Genomic DNA, 23,847 nt, shown 5'->3' with positions numbered 1-23,847 from the left:
CTTTGTTGCATGGCTAGCATCTGCTGTTGCAGTGCATCGACTTTCTCCTCGACTTGCGCAATTTCGGTCGGTTTTGCTGATTCCGCGAGAAGCATGGGTTCAGAACTCTCCGAAGATGATAGTGATGAGGGTGTGCTTATTGGTGCGGACTCCTGACTGGCGGTACGATCGATTGGCGTATATTTCTGCAACGTGCGTGCGAAGTTTTTTGTTTTGTTCGTGGAGGCGTTTGTTCTCCTCTCTGATAGCCTTTAGCTCAGCTAGAATTTGCTGTTGAATATCAGTATTGTCTTTGGGGAAAGAAATGTGTGGGGTGGGTGCTGGGTGTAGATGTGGTGAGAGGGTGTTGTTTTGCGGGGCTGTGTGAGAAGATCGCCCACATTTTGAAAGGTATCGCAGACGACGCGTTCAATATGCTCGTCTTCACAAACGTGACCACCGTTGAGAGTGTCATCAAAGAGCGCCGCCATTTAGAATAAGCTAAATATCGGCGCATCTCGCCGCAGTTAGAGCGTCTGCCGAATACCGCTGCGACGTCGTCCTGCGAGGCGGCAACTCCTTGTCAACCATCCACATCGGACGACGTGACCCGCATCGTCCGCCGAGAACTCGATGCCGCATATCCGGCTTCTTATAAACCCACGGTATCTGAGACCTCCACGCCGGCTGTCTCATTGATCCAGGCCGTTGTTCGCCAGAAATTTGCGAACCTTCGCCTCCTCTCTACTGTCTGCGCCATGAACACTCCTGACGCCGCCCAAGTCTTCGCGGGCAAGCCTCGTCGTGGACCGTACGCCCTTCATCGATCGAGAAACCCGTTGGAATGGAGAACAGGCGATGATAAGCCTATCTGCTTCCGCTGCAGCCGCACTGGACACATTATGCAACGTGTATTACCGCAGCCAGTGGCCCTCTCAGTCCTCTAGCCCATTTCCCTCTGACTCTGGTCCCTTCCGTACTGCAAGCCGCTATCCGCCCCGCACCGAATCCCCTGCACCCAATGACCCTGAGAAAGGTACCCGCTACTCCCTCCCTGTCGCCTCCGCCGCATCGCCGTTCATCTCGTTCACCGACTCGCCGCCACTCTCCTTCGCTGTCTTTTAACCGTCGTTTCTCGGCGGAAACTAGACTGCGCAGCTTCTGGAGGTGAAGCTTCACTGTCGATCTTGACCCAAAATCCTCTGTTGCCCTTACATGCCCATCGGAACATTCTTGAAGTCCACGTTGACGGCGTCCCTGTCAGAGCTTTGGTTGATAGTGGGGCACACGTCTGTCATGAGTGCCAGTTTTCGTCGTAGCATGAAGAAGATCCTTACATCTCCCACGACCCGAGTCGTACGTGTCACTGACGGTGCTGTTGTTGGTATGTGCAGAGCTCGGGTTACCGTTGCTGGTCACCAGGTGGCAGTTATTTTTACGGTCCTTGCACAGTGCCCTCATGACCTCATACTTGGACTTTGATTCCGCTGAACCCAGTGACCAACCTCCCCCATCTCGTTTACATTACAGCGACTTTGTTCGCCTACCATCTAAACCCATGACGTATGTTGAATTGTCCTGCTCGCCAGCTGTTCCAGATGACACCTACTACGTGAGGCCTCTTACTGACGTCCTGCTGACGCACGGTGTCGCTGCGCCCTACACGGTCCTGAGCATTGCCGCAAATAGAACCTGCCTTCCAATTGTGAATTTTGACTTCATCAAGCAAGTACTTCCTCAGTAGCGCATCTTTGCCCCCTACAAGACTTTCAGATAGAAGTTTTTTTACTAGATGCTACATGTATTCAGAAGGGCCCTCCGACGCCGACAACTTGTGGCGGCCGCGACATTTGCAGCATCATTGCCAGTGACCTTCCGCCTGAGCACACTGAAGCCCTTCGACGTATTCTTGAGTCGTATCGAGATATTTTTGACTTCGGTAATAGGTATTTCAGCCAGACGTCCGTACTCGCGCATCGGATACACACAGGCGATGCCAACCCTGTTCACCGACGCCCCTATCTTGCCTCTGCATCTGAGCGAAGCATCATCCAGCAGGAGGTCAAAAAGATGCTTGCGAGGGGCATTATCGAGCCATCCTCTAGTCTCTTGGCTTCTCCTGTTGTTTTAGTTTTAAAAAAGTATGGATAGATCGTGGTGCTTTAGTGTGGACTATCGCCACCTCAACAATATTAAGAAGAAAGACGCTTAACCATTACCGCGAATTGATTATGCTCTCGACTGTCTGTATGGTGCCGCTTACTTCTCTTCTATCGGCCTTAGATCTGGATATTGGCAGATTGCTGTTGACCCAATGGACCGAGAATAAACGGCTTTTGTAACTCCTGATAGGCTTTACCAGTTCAATGTCATGCCTTTCGGTCTGTATAATGCCCCAGTCACATTCGAGCGAATGATGGACTCTCTGCTTCATGGGTTCAAGTGGTATACATGCTTGTGTTATTTAGGCGATGTAATTGTGTTTTCACCTACGTTTGATTTCCCACCTCGAACAACTTTCAGCGATTCTTGACGTGTTCCGCCATGCCGGACTTCAGCTGAATTCGTCGAAGTGCCGTTTTGGCTGTCGCCGCATTACGACACTTGGCCATATTGTGCACGCTGCCGGCGTACAACCTGACCCGGAGAAGATTCGAACCGTGAAAGTCTTCCCTGTGCCCCGTCTGCCAAAGATGTTCGCAGCTTTGTGAGGCTCTGCTCCTATTTTCGCTGGTTTCTGAAGAATTTTACAGTGATTGCGAAACCGCTCACAGATCTCCTTAAACAAGACGCCCCTTTTACCTGGGATCCCGCACAAAGCGCGGCTTTCTCCGATTTAACCATCCTCCTCACAATGCCTCACATTTTGGCAAACTTCGACCCTTCAGCACAAACAGAAGTCCGCACTGACGCGAGTAGTTATGGAATAGGCGCTGTCTTAATTGGCCCAACGTCAACGTCGAGTGAACTGTGCCATCGCTTATGCCAGCAGGCTGCTGTCCGCATCGGAGTGAAATTACTCAATTACAGAACGTGAGTGCCTCACTTTTGTATGGCAGTTGCAAAATTCCGCCCTTTTCTATTCAGCCGACTGTTCACTGTAGTTTCCGACCACCATGCCCTCTGTTGGTTCGCTTCTTTGAAAGATCCTACAGGCTGACTAGCACGATGGGCACTTAGCCTGCAAGAGTATATACGTACATGGTCGTATAGAAGACAGGGAAGGGAGCCTGCACAAAGACGCGGATTGTTTGTTCCGCTACCCTGTGGCCGACTGTGACTCTTCGCGCACTGGATCTCTCGGTTGCGTCTTTTCCGTGAGCCAGTTGCTTAACATCGCCGGTGAAGAGCGTCAGGATGCCTACTTACGAGAAATAATCGAGCGCCTGGAATCCTCTCCCTGCAACGCCTCTGTGCGCATGTTCACCCTGCAGGATGATACCCTATATCGGCGTAAGTGTACCCTGACGGTTCTGACCTTCTCCTAGTTATACCGTCTCACCTGCGCTCAACAGTTCTTCGTGAGCTTCGCGACGCCTCAACCGTTGGTCACCTTGGTGTTACTCGCACACATGACCGCGTGCGCCGTCGCTTCTATTGGCCTGGCCTAGCCCGCTCAGTGCGGCGTTATGTCAGCGCCTGCGAGCTTTTTCAACGTCAAACGAAACCGTCTACGCTTCCTGCTGGGTATCTTCAACTTATAGGCGTCCCACCTGAGTCTTTCTTCCGCGTCGGTTTGAACCTTCTCGGATCCTTTCTTATACATCTGCTTCAGGAAATAAATGGGTTGCCGCCGCTACTGATTACGCGATGCGCTACGCAATGTCACGTGCGCTGGCAACCAGCTGTGCTACAGACGTGGCGCACTTTCTCCTCCGAGACGTGATTTTAGAACACGGTGCCCCACGTCAACTGCTGACTGACCGAGGCCCTACCTCACTGTTGAAAGTGATCGACGATATCCTGCGCTCCTGCTCCACGCAGCACAAGATCACCACGTCCTACCATCCCCAGACGAACCGGCTCACCGAGCGCTTCAACCAGGCCTATACCAGATATGCTTTGCAACTACGTGTCGGCTGACAACCATGATTGGGACCATGCACCGCCATACGTGACGTTCCCATATAATTCGTCCAGCCACGACGCTGCTGGATACTCTCCCTTTTACCTTTTGTTCGAGCGAGAACCTAGTTTACCATTGGACACATTTCTTCCTGCAACTTCGACTATCGGATATGCACGCGACGCCATTGCCCGGGCTGATTACGCGCGGCACATAGCCCGTAGTAGACTTGCTCCTTCCCAAGACAATCAGAAGCGCCTTTACAACCAATGATATCGCGACGAACGTTTTGCTCCGGGTGCCCTCGTGCTGCTTTGGACCTCCTCCCGATATATGGGCCTTTCTGAAAAACTTCTCCCTCGCTTCACGGGCCCATACCTCGTCCTTCGTCAAGTGACTGATGTCACATACGAGAATGGTGTCCGCCAGTCCGACTACACCTGCTGTTCCGTTGTCCGGCGACGTCGTCCATGTTTCGAGACTCAAGCATTACCACCCTTCCTCTGCTGTGGGTCCTTAGTGGCGCCGAGCCGGTGCTTCTGCCGCCGGGGGTCATGCTACGTGCTGTTATAAGATGATGTTGACACTTCGATGTAGTGGGGCATACGCATAGGAGGCATAGGGCTGACCTGAGGACGACGGCGTGCCTTTTTTGATGTCGGCTGGCTTCCATGTTGGCCAGTGCTTGCTACCCCTTGTACATACACCTTATAGTTTCCCCACGGCGCTTCCACGAAAGAATATATATAAAATAATTGTCGCTGTGTCTGGTGCTGCTCAATAGATGTCACACGTCTGTTGTCACGACCATCAGGAACATTAGAGTTTAGATCATGACCGCCACGAAGATTATAGTTTATATCAAATATTCATCTGTGTTAAGCAATGAATTAACGAAATAGGGGGACGCGCAACAGTCACTGCTGTACATGACTGCAGCTCCAACGCATCGTGATTGACGCTGGGGCAAGCGCAAAAGCTGGCTGCCATTTCCGTTCTCGCATGTACTCTATGCCAATACCTGGCGCACTCGAGCTTATTGGCCGAGCGTTTTGAGAATTTGGGCAGTTGCATACTTCGTACCGGACGCCAAGACAGGGTTATGTAAACCAAGTTGCAGGCTCGTGTCGTGCGACTGCATTCGCATTTGCCATGCAGTTATGCAAAAAGTTGAACTCTTGTATTTCTGGCGCGTTTATTCTGTCTGTTTGGTGGACAACCAAATGTCCTGTGAGACTAATTGCATTCCAGATCCATCATAACCATCATCATCAGCCTATTAGTGTCCATTGAAGGGCAATGGTGCCTCCCAGCATTCTCTATTAACTCCTCTCTTGCAACAGTTGACCCCATTATATGACTGCGAATTTCCTTAATCTAAAGGGACACTAAAGAGAAACTGGAAGTTAAGCTTTAATGGTACATCATCCTATCACAATCACAGTCATACCATTCTTACGGCGAACAGATGTTTAATAAGCGAGAAAATAGCAAAAAAAACTGAATTATAGATGCTGACGCCCCTTCGAATTTCCCGCACTACACGTTCGTGACGTCGGAGATTACAAACGCAGACCGGTCGCGATTGGTCGAGAGCGATTTATCGCTGTTAATAAAACGCAAAATGAAATACACCTCAAACCTACATAAACAGCATTTTCCAACTTTTTAAACCGTTTCAAGTTAGGAAGTACAAGTTTAGCGCAAAATTAAATAAATAAGAAAAAATGGCATCGCACTACATGCGGTCGTGATAGTTTCGTAGTTTCGTTTTTGCTACATGCATCATCACGCGCGCCTTTTCCGCTCTAGTGTTTGGTTGCGTGTTGCGTGGCTCGAAAAACGTTGACTTCGCGGGAGACAGCCAGAAAATGCCTCTTGTGTGTAGTGTTGAGGGTTGTATAAACTGCCCAAGGCGCTTGCTCAGGGGCAGCGGCAGTGTTGACCCGACTGTGTCCTTTCATGTGGTCCCGCGCGATGAGCCCCGGCTCCCCGGCGTTCGCAAAGGCTCATTGCTCTGCCGATGATAAAACGGCAAAAGATCCAGAGAAACCGATGGTGTGCTCTCTGTATTTCTCACCCTCGGATTATGTATTTAATCCTGCCCTCGGAAAGTATCTTGGCGTGCCCCAGAGGCCAGTTCTTTCTCGAGCAGCTGTTCCCTCAATGCGGCCTTCATTAAACCCTCTGCCGGTGCCCCTGCAGCAGCAAACTGGTGGCTCGGTGAGTGCTGAATGTCATTAAATAAAGCCACGAAATAACCATACCGAGTACGTGCTTAACTTTCTACGCTTGTTCTGTCGGGAACGTCGTTGCCTGGCGGACCGGACGCCTCGCATACCGTTGACAAAAACGAAGCTCTGCTTTCCGCCGGCGCAGTCGGCGGCTCACCGCCATCGCACTCGGAGACACCTACCGCTCGAGCACGGAGGATCGTTTCGCGCTCCGTTTCACTGAATATCGCTGAAATGCAGTCCTGCTTCCCTGGCGAGCTCTTCGTTGCAAGATTCAGCGGCAGCAACGGTATCCATCGTTGCGAACGCAAACGCAGCGGCCATGCAGCCATGATGCATTCAGCGCCTCGGCCGTTTACGCAAGCGGTGACGTATCATGGCGCATTCTGATTCGCTGAGAGCAATGAAATCTGTGACGACACTGCTTCAGCGCCAAATCTGGGGTGAGAGAAATTGAGGAAGAGATATTTGGTCATTGTTTACGAATTTCTCCACTAATAACTCATATTTTTGCACCTAACAAAAACTGCATGCATTCCTGAAGGTCCCTCTTTTATTCCAGCTGAACTTCCTGTTTCTCTTTAGTGTCCCTTTAATCCCACGAACTTGTTCTGGCCTTCTTTGGCACCCATTCTGACTATAATAGACCAGCGGTTTAGCGCCCTATGCGTCGCACGGTCTGCCTCTTTCCGTGTCTGTATGCTCAATGTCAATATTAGCAGTAAAACTGGCAGAATTATATGGGTGAAAAGTTTAGGCTGATGAAATACGAAACTAAGTGAAAGTCTCGTAATATCATATCACCGGAACTTACAGAACGATGACATATGCGCCACGAATTGGGCAGCTTTTGCTCCAAAATTGTGCAGCTATTTTCGGAGTGTCTCGAGGCACGCCATTTTTTTCGGCAATCGCTAACCCAAACCCAAAGTAAGCTCAATGAAGAGACGATATTTCTTAAGTATACATAGGCTTTTGTAACCTCATTTTAAATATTCGTAGTATTTGACGATGTATGTATATCTGCTGCTGCAGGTTAACATTCATAGAGATGTCTGGGGTTATTGTGCTCAGCACTCATTTCAACCAGAGTATATGGGGACGCGACTTGTTTGCCATTTGAAGTCTGTTATAAACTATTTAGAAAAGGCGGTACTGTCGTTGGTCTGAGAATTCATACGATGTGATGCCATATGTAAAATGTTGTGCACGAACCCCCCCCCCCCCAGTCAAAATGTTTATTTTGCAAGCGATTATGTACGTATTTTGTACCCAGCTTACCTGCATGTGTTCGTCGGAGCATTCATTGCGTTTGCTATGTAAAAATAACTGAGATCTTGCGCCAAAATATTATTTAAAAAGTTGCGCAATACATGTTGCGCTTCATTACTCCCTCATTACAAATTTTTATTGGCATATCAGTCGATTTACTACACTTTACAGCACATTCATTCCTCTAAATTCTTCGAGCTTTGTCCAGAAAAAACTCAAAAGCCCCGCTTGCTTACCATTCTTACAAGCGCCAAGAATGTACTTCATAGGAGCACTCCATCTCTCTGTTGGTTCCAGATAACGAGCATGGTCTGAAAATGCGAAAATGAAAGATTAAAAGTATGACGATGGTGCTTTCATATATTGTTTTTACATAAACAAGCGCAGCAATGTAGTTCACAAAACTGCGATCAGGCATTCAGGCTATTTTGAAACAACGTCGCCAATATTTGAGTACGACATGATGACAGTTTGCAAATACCTGTTCAAATTGTGTGTCCCACTTACGAGTCCTTTCTATAGTGTGCTACAGGGCAAAGAAACACCTCCCCTTGTGGAAATGTAGATTCGCACTATATGTGCAGAAGCAAACAGATGTGCTTTCACAGAAGAAGAACGTAAACTTTATTATCAAATCGATAAGATTCGAGTCCGGCGTATTTTTGGCCTCACCTAGGCGCATTTAGAGCGCAGGGGAGAGCTTGCGCGGACACGGAACGTGCGGGGGGAAAAAACATTTCACCAAAGTAACTATATTGCCTTCTCATTCTTACACGTAAGCAGTCTTAAGTGTCTCTGCTGATTTTTTTAACTTTCCCGTTGTTTGACCTTGTGATCTATGGCTCAATAGATGAAATAATTTCGTATCCTGCTTTTACAAGCGCATTCCATAATCCTGTTCACTGAATTGTTTCGTCCGTCTGGGTTACCTTTTTTCGTTGCACCCCCGTCCACATTGGGGCATTAGATGTGGAAGGCGATAATACTAAGGGCCCATTCACACTTGCGACTAGGCGAGGTCGCGCGACCGATTGCGACTGGCGACAAAAAAAGCTACTCAAGACGAACGATGTTCACACTGACAAATGCAACCGACGAGTCGCTAAACCTAAATGTATCACGATATGCCGTTCACGTCTGCTTGAAATGTCAATAAGCGTCCTGTTCCTTCGCATCTGATGGTTCAGCTGTTATGCGATTGCGGTCGCGGGACTGAAAAAAAGAACAGTGAGCGACTGGCCCGAAACGGTCGCATTTCGAGAAAAGCGACCATTTGCGACTACTTGCGGCTGGTCGCTTTGCGACTAACTTGGTCGCGCGACCTCGCCTAGTCGCAAGTGTGAATGGGACTGCTAAGCTGAAAAGAGTAAAAAAGGACAATTTCATCGTTTCATGAATACAGAAGTAGTGCCAGCCGGGTTTAAATCTTACCGTACTTCGCCACTGTTCATTAACACGGAACTTCACTTATGCCGCCAATAAAATTATAATCGTTTCTAAATCTCTCCGCCATAGTGCGCCTAATTACAAGGACATTTTTATTCGTCCCAAAAACACACCTGCACACTCAGCAGTCTGCTCATAAGTACTTTAGATAATTATTCTTTTGCTACCTTTTATGGGACACCGACCTACACGCTGCAATCATCCAGGCGAAATTACTATGCCGAGGCTGCACCGAGGAAACTGTTCTTCAGCATGTTAAAGAAATCTGACTTCCCCTTTTTACTTTGTTTTAAGATTAGGATTAGTGTATTCGGGTTTCATATTAGCAACTATTAGCTTTTGGAATCATAATGTAGCAGTATTACTACAACACCACAACACACTACATCTGACAAAAAAAAGACAGGAGAGTTAAGAACAGCTGTTTTTTGGATTGTGGCACTAAAAAAAACATGAATTTCAATGTAATGCACCAGCCACCCTGCAAGCAACTCTTTTATAATGTAATTACATTTAATAGGTGTTTGCTTTTTTTCCTGATATTGGCAGGCTTCTATATCGCTAGGCTTCTGAAAGAAACTGTAATTTTATTTGTAAATTGTGCATGGAAACTGTGTGCTGTCTTTGCCCTCTGTTCTACACTTGCTGTTGTGAATTCAGTGTTTCAGTGAACAAACAATAGTGAGCAAGAAGTGCGAAATTACAAACATATTTTGAGTATTCTATTGCGCCTGGTCATTTATTTCACGCATGTGTTGAATTATTAATTCTTGCATGTTATGAACCTCCGTGTCATTGAGCTATAAATGCTATCTAACAAGTGTTAACAGTTTATTAATGGACGAAGCTTACCTGCAGCTCCTTTCGTCCCGTAGTGCGTAATAATGCCGTTGATGATAGCTGGAAAATATATATGCAGCGTTATTCGGAAAAATTGTACTTTTCTACAGAAAGCAGCTTCCGAGTGCTAAATTCTTAGAACTCTGTATGGCGACCACTTACTTAACCTGGCGTGTATAACTACAGTTTCGACGTTTGTCAGAACTGGCACAATAAAGGTCCGCGAACTTTTGTTGACCTCTTAACTTACATGTAGCAAATGTGCTTAAACATCGTGTAAAACACTTTAAAATTAACTTGTTAAAAACAGAATGTCAAAAATTGCACAGGTTCGTCGGTTCAAGTACGAAAGGTTGAAAATATTTTGTTTGGTGTCCGCGAATTAGATAATTTGTGCCTGCCTATTGGTATTTCGCACGCACAAATTAAACTTTAAAAAGTGAACAAAAGCATTTATCCTTTGTCACTTTTGACTAAAGTATTTTTTCCTCTTAATGCCAGATGTAGCTCTTTGTGGAGAATGCAGGGTTGGGCTAGTTTTTGGACGTAAACAGCGGGAAAGACAAACTTTGTCACAGGAGAATAAAAGGGATGAAGCATGGCGTGGATTTCCAACTGGTTTAATGTTTTCGAAACAGGCCTTTATATATATATATATATATATATATATATATATATATACTGCTAAATCGGAATTAACAGGTGGAGAGTGGACGATGTGACAATTATTAGCTGCGTGCGCATAATTCTGATGTGAAGCCAGGCTTGGAAAAACATTTGCCCGCACACTGCAACGAATTTAGGCTTACACCCAATTTGAATGATGCACAGTTAGTAAGAGCAGGGCACAAGTAGGCAAAATTAGCAACAATGACAACAAAAGTCATAGACCTATCAGAAAGGACACATTGCGACACCATATTCGCCAGTGCACCTTCTCTTGCTACGAAGAATAATCAAAGTTTTTAGACTTGGAATGTGGAACCTTCATTACATAGCAGGCGTATTACGTCGGCGTTGTTGTCGTTTTCGTGCGTTTTGTATGAATTTCGCTCATATCGTTACCATGATTTTTAGTGTTTTCGTTTGTTACATGTAATTTAGTAGTTGTCCATGAGTTGTATAAATGTGTCTGTTTCGTAAATAATAATCCAGTTGGAAGCCATGCTATGTTCCTTCCCTTTTCTTTAATGTCCACGTTTTGCTTGAGCGCTTTTAGTTTAATTGGAAAGGAAATACCGAGATCCATTCTTAACACTTGCTGTCATGCCATGCATTTATGCGGCATGAAGCTGTGGGACGCACAGTAGTGGTCCTTCAGCGTTGATGATTTGTAAATGCTTTGAAAGACTTAAGAAATGTGATTTACTTTATAGCTTGAAAGAATAAAGCATGGCTCCACAGATATTTACGACATTTTTTTAATATTCAAAAGGTCTTCCTAAATACCATTCTAACAATGTTATACAAAGCAGCGCACATCAGTAGATTAAGAATCGGGAACACAGATCAACTAGAAAAAAATTTTATAGCATCGGCCACAAGCAAAAAGCTAAATATAGCTAAGCTTGACAAGGTAGCGAAATGAACACGCATATTTAAAGGTACATTAAACGAAAATATTAGGCCGAGTTAGACTAGTAGATTTTATCGATATACTATTTGTCTAGAAGTCTGTCACCGTTTTCGGTGTGCCCATATATGACATTGTTGCGTAGAATAGTTCCGTTAATGATGCCCAACGCCTTTAATGATGCCCAACGAACATCCTTAAAATTACATGTCCAGAATATTCCCGATAATATCCTTAGAAAGTTAGAGTGCGGTAGTTATATTTGGCAGAAATGAGTAACAACGTAAGTCTATCAAAATATATTCTGTATGCATTAAAAGCCTGTGATTAAGTTCGTGTATATACATTGCAGATTTACAGCCTTTCTTTTTCAAGGGTATAACATTTTGTGGCCTTTTTCAGCACAGCTGTGTTCTACTATGACCTTTACGTGCATAAACGCTTCGACCGCTTTGCAATCTTTATGTGGTGACTTTATAGAAATTCAGTTTTTTGACCAACAAGCCAGGCTATCATCACAGCCTATCGAGCTGTATACGGTAATGTATCATAAGTGCGTTCCTTCTTGCAATCAATTCAGGCACGTGATAGAAAATCTTGTTAACTGGAATTTCTTTTACCATCCTCACTATAGCTGGTTCTCTTATACTCATAATGTAATTGTCACATACAAAATTTGATGGACACTTTGTAAATTCCAAAGTGTGTTCGGCGAAAGCCTGTGGCCATCGACAGAATGTCATGTCTTTTTTGTGATTGCTGAGAGAGTGCAAGGGTGAGAGGCCAGAGCTGTGGTGGCGCCACTGTTGCAATGCGCCGTTGTGCCATCACGTGATTGCTGATTGTGAGAGGGAGAGGCCACAGCTGGCACCGTTCCAGGGCCCGGACGGATGGATGGTCGGACGCCGCGAGTATGAGCCCTTAAAGGCTTTTGCCTTAAAATATTTCGGAGACGACGCACTTATGAGTCAGAGTGTGCGTGTTCGTGTTCGTGCGCGTGTTCGTGCGCGTGTTCGTGCGCGTGTTCGTGCGCTTGTTCGTGCGCTTGTTCGTGCGTGCGCTTGTTCGTGCGCTTGTTCGTGCGTGCGCTTGTTCGTGCGTGCGCGCGTGCGTGCGTGCGTGCGTGTGTGTGTGTGTGCGTGTGTGTGTGTGTGTGTGCGTGTGTGCGTGCGCGTGTGTGTGTGCGCGTGCGTGCGTGCGTGCGTGCGTGCGCGTGCGTGTGATAGACAACGATGCTGAGGTGAGTTATACGAGGATGTTTAGGGGGGCTGTATTGTAACCTGGGATATATTTATTCAGTTCTTTTGTTTGGATGCAGTCGTCGAAAGCGAAACGGCCTCTATATATACCAATTTTTTTCAACGCTTCAACAAAGCAAATTTTATATTAAAAAATCATTTTATGTAGTCAACTGTCTGACAGCGATGAAGGCAACCAACCGATGTCAACCGAAGAATATTGTACCTCAAAAAACACATGTAAGGAAATCTACAGAGGGCACAAAGCTCACTTTCAAGTTAAATGCCACTGAAACGTGTAACGTGTTCATGTATTTACGAGAAAATACACCAAAACGAGAAACCAATAAGTTGACAATAAGTTCACTTCACCGTGGGGCCCCAATGCCAGTCGGCACACTGAACTCTGGTTAATCCCCAACCTCGACAAATTTCTTATTTAAAGCCCATAATTGCACTTGCGAACGATAGCGCTGGCATGACTACACTTTTCCAAACTCCTCACACAACCTCTTGTTTATTGCAGCCCCGAAGTGCCCTGTATCTTATTATCGCTGCATTCCGCTTCCCTTTTATTTATAGATGATCTTGGTGGACGATTGAGTAGGTCCTTCCTTCTTTTAGAGGTACACCCAGGTATTTATTTATATTGCTTGACCATCGGTATGACTTCCTGTTGAATTGAAGCCACGTTACTACTCGTATCTTCTTCACTTACGGCCTAAATTCGTTGCTTCTTTGCCACTTATATTCGGAAGTATGTAAATCCCTTCTGCTAGTAGCACTATGTCGCCCGCATGGGATCTCTGTTGCACATTTTGCCCATTGCGCATGTAAGATAGATCAAAACCTAATCCACTGCATTCTAGGTGTTATTCCCTGACTCTAACATAAAGCGTGAAAACCAATGGGGACAGAGACCATTATTGCTTGGTCCTCAGCGAATTTACACAACTCCATTGCATTTTCGGCCTCCCCATACGATTTCTAATTGGTTTCTAATCGGTTTCTATTCGGTTCCTATCTCAAAAACTCCACGAAATCCTCGTCTGTGCCCTCATGGTTGAGAATATCCCACACCAATTCCCTGTCTACTTTGTCGTTAGCTTCCTCAATCTCTATAAATGTCAGCCATAAAGGCCTATTCTGAGCTATTTAAATCTCTATGCACTGCGTCATTACAAAACTTTTATCCTTGAAACGTCTGCCTGGTGTGTATCCATTTTGTAGTTTTCCCAGTATATCATTTCTCTCCACCCACGTCGAATACGCAAATTTTATTATTTGCATTTCCGTTGTGTTTATCATCGACATTACTGTAACTCGCCTGCATGAGCGCGTCTTATTCTTATCGCATTTGCCCTTTGAGATAAGGTTCATCCTGCATTCACGACACACAATCGGAATTGCATGTGTTTTAATAACTTGCTCCCCGTTACTACGCAGCTGCTACTTGCAGTTTTGGACCAGCTGTTTGGTTAGGTTTAATGGGATTTCGTCTTCGTTAATGCTTTCATTCTCTGTTATGTGCTATATTTTTGTGTAGTGCTATGTTGTACTGTGTCAAGATGTGTTGTGCTGTGTTGTATTGTATATGTTACATATTGTAAACCGCATTAGTATGGCATGTGCGCTTTTGTTCCTGTTTACGGAGGAATATGTATATCTGTGTATGTGTGTTATACCATTCCTCACGTGTGTCAGTACCAAGACCATCAGGCTCTTCCTGGGTACGTTAATAAAATTGATTCATTCATTTATTGAGTCATTGATAGACTGATTACTATCTACGGCATTAGAAAGATTAGCTCGCTGAACAGCATATCGGTAGCTAAAGGCCTAGCTGCTGCTTTCACTCTCGTTTTGTGGTTGTCTCCGGCTGCTGTGCGCTGCTAAAGTGAAAAAAGGGACGCATATCAACACCGGCAACAACCTAGAGCTGTTTTTTTTTTTTTTTGCTCAACAGTGAGAGCAACAAAATGCGTAAATAAAAACTAAATTTCCATAGACACATTTCCCCACGCTGACAACGTTGCGTACCAGGTGCCCTTGAGAGCTCTTAAATTTAACATTCAATTTCCTCTCTCATTTCCTCGTGTATGTTTGCTTATTTTGAGGTGTACTTAGACTCTAGCCACCATCTCAAAAAAAAAAACCATCTTGCAGTCATACGTTTCACCACGTTAGCTTCACTTAAATTTGCGCTCAAAGGAAAAGCAGGTTTTCTCACGAAGAATTGGTATTTGGGGAATGCTTTTTTTTATTCTAAGATAGCAAGTGTGCGTGCGTGCGTGTGTGTGTGTGTGCCTGTCTGTCTGTGCGTGTGTGTGTGCCTGTCTGTGCGTGTGTGTGTGTGTGCCTGTCTGTGCGTGTGCGTGTGTGCCTGTCTGTGCGTGTGTGTGTGTGTGTGTGTGTGTGTGTGTGTGTGTGTGTGTGTGTGTGTGTGTGCCTGTCTGTGCGTGTGTGTCTGTGCGTGTCTGTGCGTATGTGTGTGTGTGTCTGTCTGTGCGTGTGTGTGTGTGTGTGTGTGTGTGTTGAAACACTACAATTTTACACTTAAAAACACGGCTTGAGATTTCTCTTCGTTTGCAGCAGAAGGGATATTCGGGCGAGTTGCTACGTATTCATAGTGAAATGTTTAGCGCGCACAATATACAAGGACACAGTGAAGGAGGACACACGAGCACTCGTGTGTCCCTCTTCACTGTGTCCTTGTCTATTGTGCGTGCTAAATATTTCACTATGAATTCTATTTGTTTAGTTAATAAAACAAGAATATCTGCCATTTTGTAGCGATAGCTACATTACGCCAGGCTTTCGCCTCTTCGCCATCACCTCACTTTGAGCCGTGGCCGCACTGTGACGTCACACCATGGCCCTCGATTCTCCAGCAACTCGACTCGTCGCGGTCGCCGCGCGGCCACCGCTCCTACAGGCGCGCGTCCGCCGTTTCCTGGCAACCGCCACAGCTGGCGCGCTCGCCGCGCCCTCTGTGCGACGTCACACCACGGGCCTCGCTTCTCCGGTAACTCGCCTCGTCGCGGTCGCCGTGCGGCCACCGCTCCTGCCATTGGGTGCTCGCTGCGCCCTCTGTACGACGTCACAGCCCGCATTCCCCTGCTGTAACAACGGAGTATAGAAAGGGAGAGCTTGCGTCGCCGCAGCCATAGTTGAGGCCACAGTATGGATGGTGAGAAGTCGGCCAGCCTGAAGGAGGCCAGGGATCGCCGTAGAAATGAAGTGGAGACAGCGCGCTGAAGAGACTCAAGAGGAGCGTGCCGAACGGTTGGCCAAACGCCGTGAAAGCGATGCCGCTAGACGGGCTCGCTTAGCCTCTAACGATGAATCTAAAGGGCCGACCTCTGATGATGAATGCTGCTCGAGTTCTGCGTCTCTGAAGGCAGCCCGCCTTGCAAGACGTGCTGATATGTGGTGTTTTATGGCGCAAGGGCCAGTTATGGCCAAAGAGTGCCATGCCAGTGTTTGTGAGTGTGCAGTGGAGCAATGAATTCTGCGAAGTAGATGAAGCGTGACTGTAAAGGGGCCTAAAAATAATCGCTGTAACGTGCGTAAAATATACATGTACTAAAATCGTGGCAGTGACTAATGAGGTGTACTATGAAATGAGGAATGCATTGAGAAAGAATGACACGATATTTAAAATACTTAAGATGCAGTAATTGGCAAGAAGCACTACTGCCTAAACAGAGCCCTTGAACCACAATAGCCTGAAGGCATGTGCTATAAAAACTACTATCGCAGCGGCATCCTCTGGAGAGAGGATGCGCTACGAACTTATTGGGCTAATAACATGCAGGACCACATCGTCTAAGAAATAGACGACTGCTTTGGCGTTAAAAAGCGGTTCTTCACCAAGAAACATGATGGGATGAAGAGGGACCTGATACCGGTACGCTTGAGGAAAATATTTCTTTCTCTCTGTTTCGGCTTCACGACACTCCACGAGGACATGGAGGACGGTCAGCCTCTCACCACATCTACCACAGGTTGGTGGTTCATCACCAGTAAGCAAAAAATTGTGGGTGCCATATGTATGTCCTCTTCTTAGACGACAGACAGGACATCAGTTCGTCGTGTTTTCGTTATGGGGGGCCAGAAACCTAACTGTGGTTTTATCAAGTGAAGCTTATTATTTCTTTCTGCATCCCACAAGCGTTGCCAGTGGCCTCGCAGTTTCTTTCGCAGGAAGGGCTTCAAACCTGATGCAGCAACAGCAGCTGTAGGAAGATGTAACGCCTGAGATGTAACTGATGTGGCCATTTGGTCTGCTTGAACATTACCCTCAATGCCTCTATGGCCCGGCACCCAGCATATAATCACATGCTTGTTAGATATATACGCGCTACACAGAATGGAATAGAGCTCATTAAGTACAGGGTTTTTGTGTTTACAGAGTGACTTTAATGTTTTCACGACACTTTGGGAATCTGTAAATATGATAGTCTTTTGAAGTTTTGATTTCATTATATACTTCACAGCCGATAATAGTGCATAGGCCGCAGCCGTAAAGATACTTCTCTCTGGGTGCAGTACACCGGATTACGAAAAGGATGGATGGCTGCATAAGATACCCCGGCATGTGACTTGGAAGCGTCTGTGTAGAACTCTATACATGAGTATTTAGATTGGAGTTCTAGGAAATGCATTTTATTGTGTGCTTCTGGCGCGTGTTTAGTGACCTCTGCAAACGATATATCACAATCTATGAGCTGCCACTGCCACGGCGGTAACAGTTTCGCTGGAGCCATAGGACATTGTTCAAGAAGTGGAACACCCATTTCCTCACTGAGGTTCCTCACACGCAATGAGAACGGCTTTCTCGCTGCAGGTCGGTTATGGAAGCGTGTGCCAGCGGTCACATCGTTTATTGTTGAATAAGAAGGATGTTCAATATTTGCTTGTACTTTCGGATAATATGCAAAACTGCTGTATGACCGCTGCATATGAAGTGACCACTGATTCGACTCTACGTAGAGGCTCTGGATTGGACTTGTCCTGAAAGCACCAGTCGCGAGACAGATACCCAAGTGGTGAACGGGGTCTAGTATTTTTAATGCACTTGGCGTTGCAGAATTATAAATTAATTAGGCGTGAGAGGACAAGACATTTATAGAAGTTAAGCAAACACTTTCGATCACTACCCCAAGTCGTACGCGACAGAAGCTTTAAAAGGTGCATTGTCTTCAGGCATTTTGCCCTCAGATGCTTAAGATGAGGAATAAATGTGAGTTTAGAATCTAAAATTACTCCTAAAAACTTGTGCTCGCTGCTCACAGAGAGCTCATCTCCTTTGATTGCAATACTTGGGACTGGCTTTACGCCTCTCTTGTTAGTATAATGAGTACGCAAGTGCTCTTCTGGGCATTTACTTTAAAACCACTTTCATCTGCCCATTTTGACAATTTGCTTATTCCAAGCTGCACTTGTTGTTCGCAGATGGCAATATTGCATGACTTGAAAGCTATTTGCACATCGTCGACATAAACGCAATGAAAAATAGTGCGTGGGATGGCCGTATGCAGGCAGTTCATTTTTACAATAAATAGCGTGCAACTAAGCACACCCCCTTGCGGTACACCGGTCTCTTGAGTAAAGGGCCTAGACAGCGTTACCCACTCTTACACGGAATGTACGATTAGAGAGATAACTTTCGATTGTGTTTAGCATGTTGCCACGGACACCCATCGCTGAAAGATCGCGGAGAATTCCGTAGCGCCATGTCGTATCGTAAGCCTTTTCTAGGTCCAGAAATACTGAGAGACAAAACTGCTTATGTATAAAAGCATCTCTAATATAAGATTCAATGCGAACAAGGTGGTCTGTTGTGGACATACCTTCTCTGAAACCGCACTGTAAAGGATCGAGTATTTTGTTGCTGTCAAGAAAATGGATGAGGCGCCGGTTAATCATTTTCTCGAAGAGTTTGCATATACAACTTGTCAGAGCGATAGGCCTATAACTACTTGCCGAAGAAGGTTCGTTGTCATCTTTGACAATATGAATTACGATTGCTTCTTTCCATGCAGTCGGAATGTAGCCAGCCGAGAACATGGTGTTAAAGAGTGACAGTAGTATTTTGTGGGTTTCAGGGTGCAAGTGTTTTATCATTTCATATAGTATTATGTCACTTCCTGGAGCAGACTCGTTACAACAATTCAGTGAAGCCTGAAACTCTGCCATACTAAATGGACAATTGTATGCTGCATTGGCTGTGTCTTTCCTGCCCAGAGGCTGTCGCTCTGCTTGTCGCTGGTATTTTAGAAATGTTTGTGTAATGGGATGTGCTGGAAATATGCTCGAAATGTGCTCCTAGACAATCAGCATGGTCCTCAAGAGTGTCTCCTATTGTGTTTACTTAAGGTAGAGGATGAGTTTCGCGGCCTTTCATTTTGCTTACCCTGTTCCAGGCTTTGCGTTCGTCTGTATAAGAATTGATGTTGCTTAAGTATTTTTCCCAACTTTCCCGTTTATCACGGCGGCGTGTTCTTCTACCTTTGGACTTAATCGGCTTGAAGTTAATTAGGTTTTCTGTGGTTGGGGAGTTAGGAAGGAGATTCCAGGCCTTGTTTTGCTTTTTCTGGGCTTCCCTACACTCCTCATTCCACCATGGAATACGTCGCTTCGATGGCGACTTATTTGTTTGGGGTATACATACTGATGCAGCATCAATAATAAACGCTGTAAAGTATCCTACTGCATGGTCAATACCAAGTGCACGGACATCGTCCCAGGGCAAATGTGTTATTTCACGAAACCGCGTCCAGTCGGCTGAATCGACTTTCCATCGAGGAACGTGTGTAGAGCACTCAGATTGTTTTGTAAGGTTTAGTACGATGAGGAAGTGATCACTTCCATGACGGTTATTAATCACATCCCACTTCAGCTATGGCACAATTGTACTGAACGCTATGCTTATGTCTATGGAAGAAAATGTTTTGCGTGTAGGGCTGTAGAATGCTGGTTCTTTTTTGTTAAGCAAGCGGGCACTTGAAGGGAATAGGAAGTTTTCTATTAGCCGTCCTCTCTCATCACAGCGAGAGTCGCCCCACAGTGTACTATGTGCGTTTAGATCACCAACGACTATGTAAGGGTGATGGAGTTCATCAATAAAGCTTTGAAATGTATTTCTAGAGAGTTGATAACTTGGGGGGATGTATATAGACGCGATGGTGACTTGTTTATTGAATAGCACTGCTTCGATAGCAACTGCTTCAAGAGGGGTTTGGAGCTGCAGTTTCCGACATGCAACACCTCCGTCAGCTATTATAGCTACACCGCCTGACGATGTAACAGCCTCGTCCCGGTCTTTCCGGAAAATGGCGTATTCCTGGAGAAAGTTTGTGTAGGTTTAAGATGTGTCTCCTGAACACACAGCACCTTTGGACTGTATTTGTGTAAAAGTTTTTTAATGTAATCGAGGTCGTGCATTAGGCCTCTCACATTCCAGTGTAATATTTGTGTATCCATATTGTTTGTGTTCTTGGGCTGTGTGTCAAGAGACAAGTCTAGTTGGCTTACGGAGCCTTTCCAGGCCCCGTAATCCGGGGTTTGTCTTTCTTGGAGCGGTCGCGAGAATCGCGTCGCTCCAGAGGCGCTGGATGCGCCGCCTGGCTTGGGGTTGTGTCCATAGACTCCAGGGAGCCGCTGGACTTCCGCTCAAGCGAGCGGGGTGTTTTCGGGGTGGGCCTTGCCTCGAAAAGCAGGGCCTTGGAGGCCACGGACACAAAGGTCGATAGGCCCTCCTTCAGAGACGGCGCAGCAGTGCTGGCTGCTGTCGCCTGGGGGGCTGGTGGCACAGCCGCGGTCACACTCTTTGTGTGCCGTGCCGATGCCGGAGTCTGCTGCGGCGTTGTCCCCTTACGCGCCGCACCAGCATACCCTGCAATACGAAGAAAAGAAACACGCTTTCGTGCTTCTTGGAAATATGTTTTCTTTTACTTTGAGTGTGATGATGTCTTTTTCTTTTTTTCCACTTAGGGCAGGATCGAGAATATGCTGCATGGTCACCATCGCAATTTGGACAGTGCAGGGCGCCATTACAATTGTCAGATGTGCATGATCGGCACATTTTGCGCATATCAGTCGGCCTCGGCAGCTTTGCGAGCCATGGCCGAATCTTTGGCATTTTAAACATCTGCGCGGGTTCGGAATGTATGGTCTTACTCGGATTTTCGTGTATCCTGTTTCAAGGGTATCTGGGAGAGTACTGGAGCCAAATGTAAGGATTAGATGCTTCGTGGGAATTTCAACGTTGTCTCGTTTAATCTTTATTCGCTATACCTGTGCCACGTTTTATTCTTTCCAGCCCTCAAGGAGCTCTTCTTCGGTCAAGTTCAGGAGGTCTCCGTCAGAAACTACTCCTTTGCATGTGTTCATCGATCGGTGCGGAGTCACCTTGATTTGTACATTACTGAGTGTTACGAGATTGGCGAGTTTTGCATGCTGGTGCTGGTCGCGAACCTCAAGGAGGGGGTCGCCGCTGGCCATTTTCGTTACCTTGTAGCCGGGGCCTAGTGCATCGGTTATACATTTGGCAACAGTGAAAGGAGAAATCATTCTGGTGGTCTTTTCGGGGTTTTCACTATAAATCACGTGAAATCGTGGGAAGGTGTCTTTACGTTGGCCAAAAAAATTCTGCGTTTCTTCGGTGCACCCTCTTTTGCTAAGAGGGCGATCAGGCAGACGAGGAAAGGACAATACATCCACATATAATTAGTTCATTTCGGAGGCTATGCCAGCCACCCACCACTGAGCCCAACAAGGGGACGCTACGAGACCCGAAGGAGACGCAGACGCCAGCTGTACATAGTCACTATAACCTAATAATACAATAGACCCAAGGTTTCATAGATTACACCAGGTTAACCCTTGCTGCCTGGAAAATTGTAAGTAAAACGAAGAGAAGGGAAGACAGCAGAGTTAGAAAGTGAGAAATACGAAGGTTGGAGGGAGAGAGAGACAGGAAAAGGCAACTACCGATTTCCCCCGGGTGGGTCAGCCAGGGGGTGCCGACTACGTGAAGCTTAGGCCAAAGGAGTGTGTTGCCTCCGCCGAGGCGTCATAAAGGTCCAAGCACTCAACATTGGCTCAACCCCCAGGATCCCTTTTTCCCCGGACACGGCTAAGCCACGCACGGTTAAGCGCGGGAGAGTCCAAGACGCCCCTGCGGGGGCAAGACGTGCTGAAACTTTGCATAACTACAAGCGAAGCCTAAGCGCAGCCGGGGGTCTGGAGCTATCGCTACTCGACTAGGTTTAACCAGAGCTAAACCAAAGCCAATTTTTAAAGCTTCAGAGAATATGCATTACATTACAAGTGGAATAAAAACTTGGAGTACGCTTAAGCTTCACCTTCAAGAGTGGAACGCGATAGCGTTATTGGACGCCGTTGACGCCGACACCGTATTTTCTGCGACATGGGACCTGATCAAAATTTAGAAAGGCTCGGTATTCAACATTCTCCTCAATGTTGCCTAGAACCAAAGTACAGGTAAACACCATCAGAATTGGAGGACGCTTCAGCTTCGCCTTTAAGAGTGGAACGCGATAGCATTCAAAGATCCCTGGTTGCTTATGAGGCTTTTTTTCTCGTATATTCAAATTACAATCCGACGCTATCACGTCTGTAGGTCGTGATTAAGTCGTACTTTACGATTTTTCTGACGGATTTTGCTTTGAGAAATTCAATTTTTGTCCACTAACGCCTTGCGCCACGCGAAGGGCCCGCCCGGTCCGGGTGGTTCGGGATGACGTCGTTGGGCACGATTATTTCCGCCAGACGCCGATGTTTAACGCCGACACCGACGCCAACGCCGGATTTTCTGCGACACGGGGCCCTTAACGCTCTCGCGTTAAAAACAAAGCACGTCGCAGCTGTCTGCGGCAAATATTTTAGTATAATTTTTTTTGTTAATGTCCGGTACATGGAAATAACTATAAGAGAAGAGAAGCGATATTCAGAGACACTGCACTTTGGGCTGTAACGAAGCACAGTCTGCTCTGACACGTACAGATCAACCATTTATTCTTGCAATTTATTAACTGAAAGGTTAGGGCAGCTCAGCAAAGTTCATTGAGAGAAATTTTGCCAAGCGCAGAAAGATGATTAAAGAGCGGTCGTGAAGTCAGCCCAAATGGCTATTGTGAAAGATCTGATGCCATGGAGCTCATTATTTTCACATCTGTTCCGAGTCAATCACTTGGCGTCGGCAACCACGTTTCCCACTTTGTAAAACTGGCGTCAATCGTAGCACCGTCTTGTGACAGTCGATAGATAGAATTCATTTTAAGTGCGAAACACTTTAAGGGTCCGGGCTGTCGGCGTGTAATGTGATCTCATGTCGTGGTCAAGCGCAAAAACAGGGTCAAAACAAGTGCAGAATTGATTAAAACGGTTCAAAATTGACTAACATAATTCAGAATAATTTAATATAGGAATACTTATGAAATAATCGAATTAATTAACAGAAGTTTGTTAAAATCACTTCTAACCATCATCAGCAAAGGCTTTGACTCCATGTGCGTGGCGGTTTCCCACCATTAGTGCCTTAGCACAGGTGTCAAAACGGATGATGGATTGCTAAACACAAGATTAACACAGGATAAAACAAGATTAACACAAGGAAAACACCGGCGAATCACTGCTTCGCACTTCCCCAGCTTTCACGGTGAATGGAACGGCATTACTGTCGAGTTTACCAAGGCCACTTTCCTGGACTGGTACCCAATTTTTTGCTGGAAGTGTCTATAGCTCGGAGTTCGTACTGCGCGTAACTGCTGCCTGGTGGCACATACAACGCATTTGCGTTATGGGTGCAGTAGACAAACAAAACAATCGCTTTCCTCGGTCTTCATAGATGCATTTTTGAAACGGACCAACTCATCCAGTAACGTTTATTACAAGCGCGCCAAGCTTAGATTCCTGCGCCGGCCACAATTACAGCGACTTCAACTCTGCTGCAGTAGCAATGCGGAGGCCTCAATACCAGTGACGTGTACCATGTTTTAGGTGAAACATTCACAAGACATAAATAGTGAGCTTTTAACTGCTCCCTAAATTTAAAGAGGCATTAGTTGTAAAGCAGCAAATTAAGTTCCTGGAAAGCCCAGTCCTCGGTTTTATAATGGAACATCTAACTAGGATTACATATAATCGATAGTCCTGCACATAAGAGAAAAT

At 46.1% G+C, this 23,847-nt stretch overlaps 1 protein-coding gene across 1 annotated transcript in view; it reads right to left on the bottom strand.

The window, feature by feature from the left end:
- The window catches only part of LOC119445731 (uncharacterized), a 97,120-nt gene that overhangs the window by 60,463 nt on the left and 12,810 nt on the right, over nucleotides 1-23,847 (bottom strand). Inside the window, exons 5-6 of the mRNA XM_037710017.2 lie at nucleotides 9,850-9,897; nucleotides 7,788-7,862 (exon numbers count right to left, since the gene is read on the bottom strand). Coding sequence (XP_037565945.2) covers nucleotides 7,788-7,862; nucleotides 9,850-9,897 — 123 coding nt within the window. The remainder of the gene's footprint in view (nucleotides 1-7,787; nucleotides 7,863-9,849; nucleotides 9,898-23,847) is intronic.

Source organism: Dermacentor silvarum, chromosome 3 (assembly GCF_013339745.2).
Source record: "Dermacentor silvarum isolate Dsil-2018 chromosome 3, BIME_Dsil_1.4, whole genome shotgun sequence".
Taxonomy (NCBI): domain Eukaryota; kingdom Metazoa; phylum Arthropoda; class Arachnida; order Ixodida; family Ixodidae; genus Dermacentor; species Dermacentor silvarum.
The sequence above is the reverse complement of the archived record's forward strand: the minus strand, read 5'-3'. Positions and strand labels throughout refer to the sequence as shown.